The following is a 13399-nucleotide window of genomic DNA, read 5'->3' as shown; positions in this document are numbered from 1 at the left end:
TAAATTAGACCATCAATAGACAATCTAAAAGTCCATCAATAAGAGAGTGGTTTAAAAACAACAGTACCAATAAAGCACAGTCAAAATAACAAAATAAAGACAGAAGTTAAAAAGAATAAGTTGAATCCACAAGTAAAAACATTTTAAGATGTTCAAACTAGATTAAGTTACAGAACAGTAGGTGTATTTTTTTAAAACACTTAAATACATAAACACAAGCACACAGCATAGAAAAAAATCTGCAAGGATATACAGACTATTCTAAAATTAGTGGTTCTCTCTGGGATTATGGTAGCCTTCCACTTTACATTATGCAATGCCATATTTTTTTTTTAATTCTCTAACAATAAGCCCTATTGAAATCAGTGTATTAGTTCAATAACCAAACAAAAAATATACTTACTCTTGAGATGTTAATTTCCTTGATAACATATTGCCTGCCATCTTCTGTAGATTTAACAAGAATGGCTTTTCCAAATGAACCTTCTCCAATCTTCTGTAGTCTAACATACTTTTCCATGATTCTTTTTCTAAAGCATCTTAACAGATATACTAGACATTAAAAAAAGTAACAGTTAACAGAGATAAAACATGTCTTCCATAACAATTATAATGTTTAATTCAATCCTAATTCCCTAGTGATTTGCTTAAAAACATTTTAAAAAAACGATGATTGCTTAAAAAGAAGCAATGTGGTTTAAAATCTCTACTCAATGTTAAATGAACTTTATCCAATTTTACTCATGTGACAGTTATAACTAAAAAGAGAAAAACAATGACATTTCAATTTTATAAGAATGCTTTGGAAAGTCAAATACTGTATATACTTAATGTATATGGAGAGAGACAAACTTTTTCCTATGTGAATTAATTAGCAGCATTACTTTAGTATCTCCAATAAGAATACATTTCCCAAAGTTATTTAACTAATCCTCTTATTAGACATTTAAATTGTTTACATTGTCTGCTATTACAAAAGAACTTTAGATAAAATTTCTGTACATACATTTTTATGTACTTATTCTAAGGATCTCCTTAGGATAAATTATTTGTCCAAAGAATATGCACATGTTAAAATTCAGGAACATAGAGCTTAACTGTCTTACAGAAATGTCTACCAACTTACATTCTAACCAGCAGTATATGAAAGTGCCTGTTCCTAGACAGCCTTTTAACACTGGCTATTATTTATTAATCTTGGAGAAGCCATAAAGGGTAGTAGTTAACAAGCACTAAAACCTTAGAGTCAGGAAGCCTGGATTTAAATCCTGACTCTCGCTTTTTTGTTATACGACACTGGACAAGTTACTCAGCTTTATGTGCCTTAGTTTGTTAACCTGTAAAATGTGGGTAACAATAGTACACACTCATAGAACTGTTGGGAGGATTAATTTCAGTATTACACTGTAGAACAGTGCCTGGCACACAGTGAGCACTGTGTCACTATTTGTTGCTATTGTTACTTATTACAATCAACAGAGAAATGGTGCCTCATTTTTTATTTCTTTTGCTTATCAGTTAATTTGAAAAATTCTTCCACATTTATTGAACATTTGTATTCTTTTTTGACCTATTCATGTTTTCTGTTCATTTTCTATTCGAAGTCTTTTTATTAATTTGTAAAAGTCCCCTCTTTAATGAAGATGTTAGCCCTCCTCTGTCAAAAATATTTTTTCCTTATATGCTATCTGCCTTTCAATTTTATTTAAATACAAAAATTTATTTTGCTATTATTTTGATATTAATTAAACATGTTATTAGTCTTTATATTTCTCCTTTTGGTATCATAATTATATCCTTACTGTACCAAGATATTTGATAAAGGCCATTAGTAACTTTAGCAATAGTTAATTTCAGGAGAATAATGGGTGGGGACAGAAGCCAGAGCCTAAAAGCTAGTTAGTGAAAGCTTAAAAGTCAAAGAGAAGGAGGAGGGAAAGAGAGTGATATGGTCACAAGACAATCATTAGCACTGCCTATTGACAAGACTACCCTTATTGTGGAGATACATGAATTCACTATATTAATTTAAAACTCATAAATATTTAATTTATCTAACTTGCTCTCTTCTATCTCCATTCACATCAAGCAGCTTTCTATGTATGATTCCCTTCTAGGAGAAAATGGGCTTGTCATGAAGGCCATAATAAAATTTCTGTGACAGTTTACCATATTTCTCATTGAAAATTAACAAACCCATGTTCTCATTTCATCCATCAATACTAAATTTGTTTAATTTTACTTTGCCTCTAAAATATGATCTAATCTCCTTAAATGACAAAATTTATATTCAGGGCCTGTAAGACCAAAGTCCAGAACCCAGCCTCTGGTAAAATCAATTGGATAATTATGCCTTAGGAAATTTTGTGGGAAAGAGCCTTCTTCTACCTTAGAAAACCTAATAACCATATTGCATTTCATATTTCTGTAAGATAGGACAAGACTTTAGCAATTTAAAGAGAAATAAGAAATTAACTATTACAATAGCAATACAGTACCATCAGTGAGTTAAAGAAGTCATTCCAAACATACATACTCTCCTCTCAAATCCTAGTTTGGTCAACTGGCATAATATAATGGCTATCTGGGTACCAGCCAGAATTTAATGATTTCTCCAGGACACGAATATATTACATTATCATGCTATTTAGAAAAAAATATCAAGATAAACTCATCTTAGAAAACTAAATTTCATAAATCAAATTACATTAAATAATAACCATATAATGAGATTTCACAACCATCATTATTCTGTGACTGCTGCCAAGAAAAAGAAACAAAATTAGTCAATTTGGCTCTGCCTCAAAATTTAGTTGCCAATTCCTTTCCAGGGACCACACTAATGAAATGGAAGCTCCAAGAGTCCCTAGTACTGCACTCTACTGCCTACCACATTACTGATCATTGTGGTTCTGACAACTCAGTATAGGAAACCTACTGCCCCTGGTAGTGAAGAAGGATGACTCTAATTGCCATTAAATGATGTCAATGCAGGGCGCCTGGGTGGCTCAGTTGGTTAAGCAACTGCCTTCGGCTCAGGTCATGATCCTGGAGTCCCTGGATCGAGTCCCGCATCGGGCTCCCTGCTCGGCAGGGAGCTTGCTTCTGCCTCTGACCCTCCCCCCTCTCATGTGCTCTCGCTTTCTCATTCTCTCTGTCTCAAATAAATAAATAAAATCTTTAAAAAAAAAAAAAATGATGTCAATGCAGAAAGCTTTCTGAATAAAAGACATGTGGTAAATGAGTTTCAGAGAAACTCACAACTCCTCCTTTTCTGCAGAGTCTACACTAGACTACTGTAGTACACTGGAGGAAGTGAAGGGGAAAACGGAAAGATAGAGTACATTCAGTGTCTTACAACATATTTAACCGACCTACTTATTTTCTAGTCATGAGACTCCTCAGCTGAATTACAATCCTAAAAGATTTTTCAAACCAAATGAAAAACAGTGACAAAATGTACTATAGGCTTATACATCCACAATCATCATAACGTACAACTGAAGGAACAATCTTGTTCTAATTTCATATTTGTAATAAACTGAAAATACGAGTGTTTGTCCTTTTATCTTCAGTTTCCAACATCAAATGAAAATCACATACCAACTTGACAGTATTCTTAAGGTCTCTAACAATTATATCAACTTAATCTCTATAATATCAAAGACATTTTTGACATTTGAGCTTTCCAGAGAGTTATGTGATACAATAAACAAAGCAATGGATTTGGAAGAGAAAGTTACATGACCAAGAAGCAAACCACCTGACTTCTCTGCACCTTGGCTCCTTCATCTGAAAACACTAACAATTTAAACATAATGCTATCTTAAGGGCTCTACCAACTATAATAGTCTGTGATGCAAAGAGACGAAAATAAAAGAGTTGAGTAGATCAGAAAATAGGAAACTTCAACATTGTTTAGAATTGTACCATTAGTCACAAAGAGTAGGAATGACAGAGAAATATAGCCAAAGCCTTTCCTTTAGAGAAATCAAAAGAAGACACAAAAGTAATTTCTTCAGCCTGTATCTTTAAAAAGTCAAAAAATAAAGTGCAATTTAGAGTTAAACATATTAAACTGAACCTCTACTTCTTCTACCTCTACTTCTTCCCTAAACCTAACACAACTTTAAAGAGATCAAAAAGGCAGAACAGGAGAGTAAGCAACAGCAATAAATTTCTGGAAGCTGACAAACCTAAGAATAAGCAGCAACTGACTTAGGAGACTAGAGAAAACAGTACTGTAACCCAGCAGTGGCAAATAGGTCAATTTCCACTACAGACTAGTTCAATAATTAGAATAAGGTGCTTCCGAGATTAAGGATAATATCAGAACTAAAACAGAATTGGCTGAAAGACTATATAATACACAGTTAGACACACAGTTTGCCTCCTCTACTTCTCCCAGTCAGGTGACTGTCCCTCTCTCCTGTTGGCAAAAGACTAGAGTTGTCTCTAGATTGGTGATACCAACACAGCTGAGAATGGTACCATATAAATATGGGAGATTAAGTGAAGGCTGACATAATAAATGGTTCCAGGGCGCCTGGGTGGCTCAGTCGGTTAAGCGACTACCTTCGGCTCAGGTCATGATCCTGGAGTCCTGGGATCGAGTCCCGCATCGGGCTCCCTGCTCGGCAGGGAGCCTACTTCTCCCTCTGACCCTCCCCCCTCTCACGAGCTCTCTCTCTCTCTCATTCTGTCTCAAATAAATAAATAAAAAATCTTTAAAAAATAATAATAATAATAATAAATGGTTCCAATCATGATGCTGTAGCTCATTATCAGACCATCCCACTTCCCAAAACAATCAAAAACACTAAGTAAAATATATAAATGACAGAAATTGAGGGTTTATAATCCTTGAGAGGTAGGAAAATACTAGTGAGTTTCACATCCATCCCAGCCTTCTCCCTGAAGACATTTTCAAACTGTGGCGTAGCACGATGGAGCGTAAGTAGAAAGCAGCAATCTTATTGAGCTGAGGAGAGAGAAGTCAGAGTTAAAGGCTGCCAAAATCCTAGAGAGAAGGAAAAAGAACAGGAAAAGCCCCAGATTCTGTATATAAATTTTTCTCCCATCAGTTAGCCCATTCCTAAATTGTGCATACAAAGAGCAAGACTAAAACACACTAGTCCTAACAAAGCCTAACACCATTCCTTGACAGGATCAAGGAAGGTGATCTGCTGATACTCCCATCAACCTGCCAGAATAAAACATAACAATTTTTCGGAAGATACATGTTCCAGAGCCTCTATGACTTTATTTACAATATCCAGCATCCAGTCAAAAATTACAAGGCATATAAAAAAAAAACAAAAAAAACCCTAAATAACCAAGACCAAAAGAAACAACAGAAATAGAATCACAGGCACCTGGGTGGCTCAGTCTTTGAGCGTCTGCTTTTGGCTCAGGTCATGATCCCAGAGTCCTGGGATCGGGCCCGCATCGGGCTCCCTGTTCCTCAGGAGGCCTGCTTCTCCCTCTCCCACCCCCACCCAACTTGTGTTCCCTCTCTCGCTGTGTCTCTCTCTGTCAAATAAATAAAATCTTAAAAAAATAAAATAAAGAAACAGAATCACAAATGACTCAAATATGGAGCTATCAGTAAAGGATTTTAAATAACCCTAAGTAATATGTTCAAGAAAAGAAGAGGAAAAGATGAACAAAAGTGATTTTCTTAAAGACGGAGAACTTCAACAAAAAACTGACATTTATTTTTAAAAATTAAATGAACATTCTAGAAATGAAATATAAGATATATGAAATTAAAAAGGCATTGCATGGGTTTTACAGCAGTCAGGATACAGCAGAAGACAGGACTGTTAACCTGGAAAATGAACCAACAGAAAATATTCAAGAAAGAACAAAAACACACTCACAAAAAAGAAAAATAGGTGGAAAGATTTAATATAAGAAAGATTTTAATTCTTAGTCTCTACATTTAATTCTGCCCTATTAAAAACACAATCTTTGTGGGTGACAGTGACTAGACAAGCTGATTTGAAGTTAATATGAGAAAAAAAGAATAGAGAAATACTGAAAAAAGAAAAGAAAAAGACCAATGAAGGAAGACTTTTCTACTCAATATCAAGACACATTATAAAGCTACAATAATTATGAAATTGACAGGCAATCATTGAAGGTCCAGAAACAAATCAAAAACATTTTTGGGAGTGCCTGGGTGGCTCACTCAGTTAAACATCTGCCTTCGGCTCAAGTCATGATCCTGGGGTCCTGGGATGGAGCCCCATGTCGGGCTCCCTGCTCAGTGGGAAGTCTGCTTCTCTCTCTCTCTCCCCTCTGCCCCCTCTCCTCTAGTGTTCTCTCTCAAATAAATAAATAAAATCTTAAAAAAAAAAAAAAACATTTTTGGGGGGACACCTGGGTGGCTCAGTCAGTTAAGCGTTTGACTCTTGATTTTGGCTCAGATCATAATCTCAGGGTCATGAGATCGAGCCCCACATCTGGCTCCATGCTGGTTATGAAGGCTGCTTAGGATTCTCCCACTCCCTCTCCCTCTCTCTCTCTCTCCCAAAAAAACAAAAACAAAACACCATATTTTTAACTTGGTGGATGACCATGGTGATATTTCAAATTGGTGGGGAAAAGTTAGATTTTGAAATAAATAGTATTTAGACAACTAGGAAGTAATATGGAAAAGAAAAACTTAAACCCATTTTCTTCACTTTACTGAGGATCAGTACAAATTCTAGATGATAAACTACTTAAATGTAAGAAAAAAAATAGCAATAAAACATGGGAGGATGACTTTTATAATCTTAGAGCAGGGCAGCTGAGTATGACACAAACCCAAAAAGCCTCAAGATATTAATACAACTACATAAAAAACATGTATAAAAGGGGTGCCTGGGTGGCTCAGTCAGTTAAGTGTCCAACTCTTGATCTTGGCTCAGGTCTCAATCCCAGGGTTGTGAGTTCAGGCCCCACGCTGGGCCCCATGCTGGCATGGAGCCTACTTAAAAAAGAAAAAAATCATGTATAGCAAAAACTAGTATAAGTCAAAATTCAAATGACAAAAAGGAAAAAAATATATATATGTATTAGTTCATATCACCAAGGGCTCATTTTTCTAATAAATAAAACATTCCCACATAATCATAGGACAAAAAAAAAATCTAAAAAAAATAAACAATGGATATGAAGTTACAAGTTAACAACAAAAAGGAATGTAATTAATATTAAAATGTGCAAAAGTACCCAATCTCTTGTAAAGAGAAATACAATTTTAAAGTACGGGATAAATTTTATGTTATGTATATTTTACCTTGATAAAAAAAAGTACAAGTGACAGCATTTTTCACCATTCAGAATGGCAAAATTCAAGAAGTTTGTTACTGTACTATGTTGGAGGGGAATATAAGGAAACAGAATATGGTGAGAATACAAATACTAGAGATACAAATACTAGGGAAAATAAAATTCCATAATATCTACCAAAATTATCAGTGTTCACTTTGATCCAGCAATTCCATTTTTAGGAATCTACCCTGTTAGTATTTCCAAACATATGAAAATGATACATACACAAAGTTTCCCTGTGCAGCACTGTCTGAATTGGTAAAATGTAAATACCCATAAGCAAATCAAAAAGAAGCAACATTTATATTGATATGGATAATTTCTAAGCCCCAGAATCACAAACATAGCATACTATCATTTGTGTATTAAAAGGAAATATATATAGGTATATGCTTATACTTATTTACTTATACATGTGAACTATATACTTATTTACTTATACATGTGAACATATGCAAATATATAAAACCTCTACATGTATACACATACATTGCTTGTGTATGTAACACCTCTGAAGGGATACACAGTAAACTGGTACACCATTGGCTGCCTTCAAGGAAGGGAACTCAGTAAGAGGAAGATTTTTTTAATCTTTTGTACCTTATGAATTTTAAGCCATATGAATGTATTATTTATTCAAAATAGTAAAATTTAAAAAGTAATAAATGCTGACAGAAAGAAGAAGAATGTTAGCTAAATCAATTTCTCCAGTTAAAATCCTTGGACAGTTCCCCATTTCCAAATTTCTAACCCTGACATTCAAAGTTTTCCTATATGGCATACTTCTTTTCAACTATGTCAACTATGCTCCACAAAAATATCTTAGCCTCTAGGCAGATTAGACATCTTTCCTTACATTTAACTAAAAAAACTTTTAAGCTACAATAAGCAATGTTTGACATAATAAAATTTGTGTACCAAATACGAAAAATGCCAGAGTACATGAGCAAAAACTATATCCCCTCCAATCTGGAACTTTAAATCTCTTCAGTTGTTTCAGCTATTTGATGGACAAATTTTCCTTAAGGGAAACATTGGTAGAGGAATGTCAATAGATTTCAAGAAGTCCCTATGGTACTGTCTGCAGCTACAATCCATACATACGGTTTCCCAAATATTAAGTAACGTTTGGATGGTGGGAGAGGGACAATTTACCTTCTCGGTGAGTCAAGTCCCTGACTTATTTATTATTCAAAAAAGCAGAAAGCAAAAATGGGATTCCTATTAGACTTTCTTCAAAACATTTGTTTTTCCTCTCTGTAAGCCTATACAGACAACAATTAATGGTTTCCCTAATGGAAACTACCAACGTCTAAATAATTTATATTCATGAAATGGTGTCATGACCACAATTAGATTAGAAAGGAGAGATCAGAGAAAATGTACTTGGAACACAATGTGAATGTATTAAAATGACCTCAAAAAAACTGTGGCCAAGTTCCATAACCCTTACTAAACTCCTAATGCGTGACTCTTACTGGGTAAAAACCTGTTTTCCCACAAAAGAAGCTCCTTACCTTTCACCTAGAACAAAGAGCAATCTTAAATAGATCTGTGGATTTTAATACCAAACAAATCTAAACTAGAAACAAAGGACTACTTCTCTCCATATTTGGCTCCCCTCCATCATCTCTACAATACTGCTGCATCATAAGAAAAGGCTATTATTAGCATATATTGGATATTACTTTTAATCCTTCATAAATACTTCTGATGTTACCATGGCAATAAAAAAATTTCTGCTTCTTGGGAGCAGAGCTTACGTTAGAGAATAAAAATTAGGCCTGTATAAAAAAAGTTATGATGAGGGCGCCTGGGTGGCTCAGCTGGTTAAGCGACTGCCTTCGGCTCAGGTCATGATCCTGGAGTCCCGGGATCGAGTCCCGCATCGGGCTCCCTGCTCGGCAGGGAGTCTGCTTCTCCCTCTGACCCTCCCCCCTCTCATGCTCTCTCTATCTCATTCTCTCTCTCAAATAAATAAATAAAATCTTAAAAAAAAAAAGTTATGATGAACTCTCAAAGTAGTACAACTTTTAACGCCTCTCATAGGGAAACTGTTTCAAATTATGTAAACTGAAATATAAGATTATAAACTAAGCAGTTAATTGCTACTCATTTTTAATTAAAATGTATGTCACTTAAAATCGGAGACAACATAAATGCAAAGTAAATGACTGCTTATCCATACCAAGATTTGTTATTTTAATTCCTTTATCACTATAGCTTTTTAACTAATGTCCAAGGACTGCTTTGTAATGTATATTGTTCTTTAGAGAATTAACATTTTAGTGAGGTGGAAGTACTATTTTCTGTGCACTTAAAGTATCCCTGCAAGCTCTATATAAGCAAGTCGAAGCAAGGTCTCCTCATTTCCAATATGGTTTTACTCTTTTGTATATCATTGCTTCCCGCAAGTTCAACTCACCTCAACGACACAGGGCGTTAGTCGGAATAACGGTCAGGATCAATAAGCAAGCATCCGCCTAGGTGTAGCAGCCTTCCTACGGCAGTTAATGAGGCAGAGGCACCATCCCGGATTTTGAAAATGACATCCTGAAAGAGAAACCAAGTCTATCTAACCTGCAGCAGCTCACAGGCCAGTTGAAGGAGGGTCATGAGACTCCCACTCCCGACACCAGACTTTGGCTGACCCCTCAGGCTTGACTTCTTCCCCCCTCCGGCAACGCCCCGTGAGACAGGTCCACACTACTCGGGGCAAACAAATTGGTTTCTGAGCCCCTTGGAAACGGCGGGCGGTGGCAGGGGGGAGTGCCCGGGTTACCGCCCCTGCAACTTCACAGAGGTTGTTGCTAGTGGCCTCGGCAGGATGGGGTTGGGGAGATGGCATTTGGGACTGGGAGGCTACCTGCCTGCCACGTCCTTCTGCCTCGCACGCCGGTACTGGACTCGGAGCTACGCGGAGAACTGCTTACGACTCGGAGCTGACGACTCCGCGCCCTAGCGCCCCCAAACCCTAGAGCGAATGCAGAGGAAGGGGGAGCGGCCGGCGCGTCACTGGCGCTGGCGTGTGACGTCAGCGCGCGGAAGCCGGCGCGCATTGGGGGTGGTGGGGAAGGAGGGGCGCGGAGGGGCGGAGCCAAGGCACCGCAGGTGGGAAATGATGCGGGAGAAGGAAAAGATGAAAAGGAAAGAAAGGAGTAAGGCAGAGTTGAGGTCTAGAGCTCAGTAATATAAGCTGATTTTGAATAAAGCATTTTATAAATTTGTCCCACATATACTACACAGAGAAAGGGATTTTTTTTAACGTGAAGTCTGTTACTTAGGGATACCGCATTTTTAAAAGTAATTTTGCTTTAAAAAGCTAGCCTTTTTCTAGCACATTTTGGATGATTAAAGCAAGAAACTACTTTTAAGTATTGAAAACTTTTTAGAAGACTATAATGTGGCTTTCTACACATTTACATCCAATGTGTGTATAAATTACTTGCCGGTGTATTGAAAGATGGTTGAACTTCAAGGCAGGACTTTAAAAGATAAGAACAGATTTTCTTGTTTAAGGGATTAGGTCTATTGTCCTTAATAGCCCTATGGCTAAATTGCCTTACCTTGAGTACCTCTGAAATACTGGAGAATCCAAATTTGAAGCTGAAGGAGGATGATGGCTTGCCTACTACATAAGTTACACTCCAGGTTGTACCTGTTGTACATGTGATGTATGTAGCCCCCTGGAGTGTTCACAGATTTTGCCAGAAACCTCAGAGGTCAAAGATTCAGATCATTGCTTCAACGAAATCTGCTTCCTTCTCTCTCATCCTCTCTCCAACACACCAACACCCAAGACCTCTCTGAGTTTTTCCAGTTTTTGGTTTAACCATGCTTTTATAAGAAACACTTAAAAAGCAAAAAGAAAAAGAAAAAAAATACTTTATTACTAGCGTGGAAATTGAAAGTTTTTGGCTTCTTTGCCAGAAGATGGCACTGCAAGTCATCTAACCTGGCAAATTGGAGAAAATCTGCTTTGGTTTATCTCTTCAATCTCCACCCAAGCAAAAGATTTGTTTTCCTCATTTTCTCATTTCTAGGCTAACCTCCTGTGACCCCTCCCACCCACAGTTAGTAGGAATTTTGGTGTCTGAATGCACAATAACTCTAGTGCTACCCACGTACTTTTGTACAGCAAAGCAACATAAGAATGTTGCCAATTGCCAATCTAAGTAAATTCTCTTTTGCTGCTTTCATGAAGAATGGCTAGTCAGATACCTCCTTAGATCATTTTTCAGGCTCCTGTCATAGACTGTTGGTGGGAATATAAAATGCAACAGTCTTTGTAGAAGGTATGCTAGCAATATGCATATCCTTTTGACTTCTTTTGCCAATTCTGTAAAATAGCACCATACAACATGCCACTCCCAGAGTGATAGAATTACCGACAGAAGGGAATGGCTTAGGGGCGGCTGGGTGGCTCAGTCATTAAGTGTCTGCCTTCGGCTCAGGTCATGATCCCAGAGTCCTGGGATCGAGCCCTGCATCGGGCTCCCTGCTCAGCCAGGAGCCTGCTTCTCCCTCTCTTGCTCCCCCTGCTTGTGTTCCTCTCTCTAGCTGTCTCTCTCTCTGTGTCAAGTAAAAAATCTTAAAAAAAAAAAGAAGGGAATGGCTTATACAACCTCCATTCACTGGTAATCTCTGCCATTTGTTTCTCTGTACCTGCCAGGGTAGCAGCAAGACAAGTGAACAAGCAGTTCTAGACCTGGTTGGAAAAGATAAACTCTTACCACTGCAAGTTATTCTTTTTTCCCCTTCCCTGAAGGCTTAAAGATTTTGTTGGCTGGTTAGTAGGGAGGAAGTAAAGCTAATCTGAATATTGGTAGAGTTTTTGTTATTAATGCTTCAGCTCAGTTCTAATCAAAAGAAACTATAATTTCCAGTACAAGAACCTGATTTTATTCACAAAACTTATTTTGCTATGCCTCCAAATATTTCCTATATGCAGAGGGCTTACTAATTTTTGCTTGTTTGGGTTTATTTTTTTTTCCAATTTTATTAAGATATCATTGACATACAACACTGTATAAGTTTAAGATGTACAGTTTAATGATTTAACTTACATATATTATGAAATGGTTATCACAATAAGTTTAGTTAACATCCATGATTTCATATAAAGAAGAAAAAGTTGTTTTTCTCTTATAATGAGAACCTCTAGGATTTTTTCCCCTAACAACTTTCAAATATACTATACATCAGTCTTAACTATAGTCATGTTGTACATTATATTTCCAGTACTTAATTATCTTATAACTGAAAGTTTGTAGCTTTTTTTTTTTTTAATTTTTTATTTATTTATTTGACAGAGAGAGAGATAGCGAGAGCAGGAACACAAGCAGGGGGAGTGGGAGAGGGAGAAGCAGGCCTCCTGCCGAGCAAGGAGCCCGATGTGGGACTCGATCCCAGAACCCTGGGATCATGACCTGAGCCGAAGGCAGACGCTTAACGACTGAGCCACCCAGGCGCCCTGAAAGTTTGTAGCTTTTGACACCTTTATCACATCCCCCCATGTACCCCACCCTACTGAGGCCTTTTTAAAATGCATACTAAGATCTGTGGTCAAAGATAAATTAAGCAACCAGAATAGGCAGAATAACGGCCACCCAGTTATGTCCCTGCCCCCCAGTCCCTGGAATCTGTGAATATATTAGGTTACATGGCAAGTGGGAATTAAGGTTGCAGATGGAATTAAAGTTACTAATCAGCTGGCCTTAAAATAGGGAGATGATCCTCGATTATCCAGGTGGACCCAATGTAATCACAAGAGTCCTTAAAAGTGAAAGAGGAAGGCAAGAGAGTCAGAATCAGAGGGAAATGTGATTATGGAAAAAGTTTAGAATGATAGGTTATAAGAAGGACTCAACTCCGCTGTTGCTGGCTTTGAAGTTGCAAAAGACACAGAAATGGATTCTCCCCTAGAGCCTCTAGAAGGAGGCTAACACCTTTATTTTAGCTAGTGAGATTCGAGTTGAACTTCTAACCTACAGAACTCTAAGATAATAAATTTGTGTTGTTTCAAGCCACTAAATTCGTGGGAATTTGTTGCAATAGCATATTAATACAAACTCCT

General features: G+C 37.0%; 1 protein-coding gene across 1 annotated transcript in view; it reads right to left on the bottom strand.

Moving 5' to 3' along the window:
* Window positions 1–10346, bottom strand: part of NEK1 (NIMA related kinase 1) — a 226475-nt gene extending 216129 nt beyond the window's left edge. The window contains exons 1-4 of the mRNA XM_081812908.1: window positions 10190–10346; window positions 9749–9876; window positions 2058–2113; window positions 384–555 (exon numbers count right to left, since the gene is read on the bottom strand). Coding sequence (XP_081669034.1) covers window positions 384–555; window positions 2058–2079 — 194 coding nt within the window. The 5' untranslated portion in view covers window positions 2080–2113; window positions 9749–9876; window positions 10190–10346. The remainder of the gene's footprint in view (window positions 1–383; window positions 556–2057; window positions 2114–9748; window positions 9877–10189) is intronic.
* Between the last annotated feature and the right edge of the window lie 3053 nt (window positions 10347–13399).

Source organism: Leptonychotes weddellii, chromosome 2 (genome assembly GCF_054177405.1).
Source record: "Leptonychotes weddellii isolate Sample4059 chromosome 2, ASM5417740v2, whole genome shotgun sequence".
Lineage (NCBI taxonomy): Eukaryota > Metazoa > Chordata > Mammalia > Carnivora > Phocidae > Leptonychotes > Leptonychotes weddellii.
Note: the sequence above shows the minus strand (reverse complement) of the source record. Positions and strands in the feature narration are given on the sequence as shown.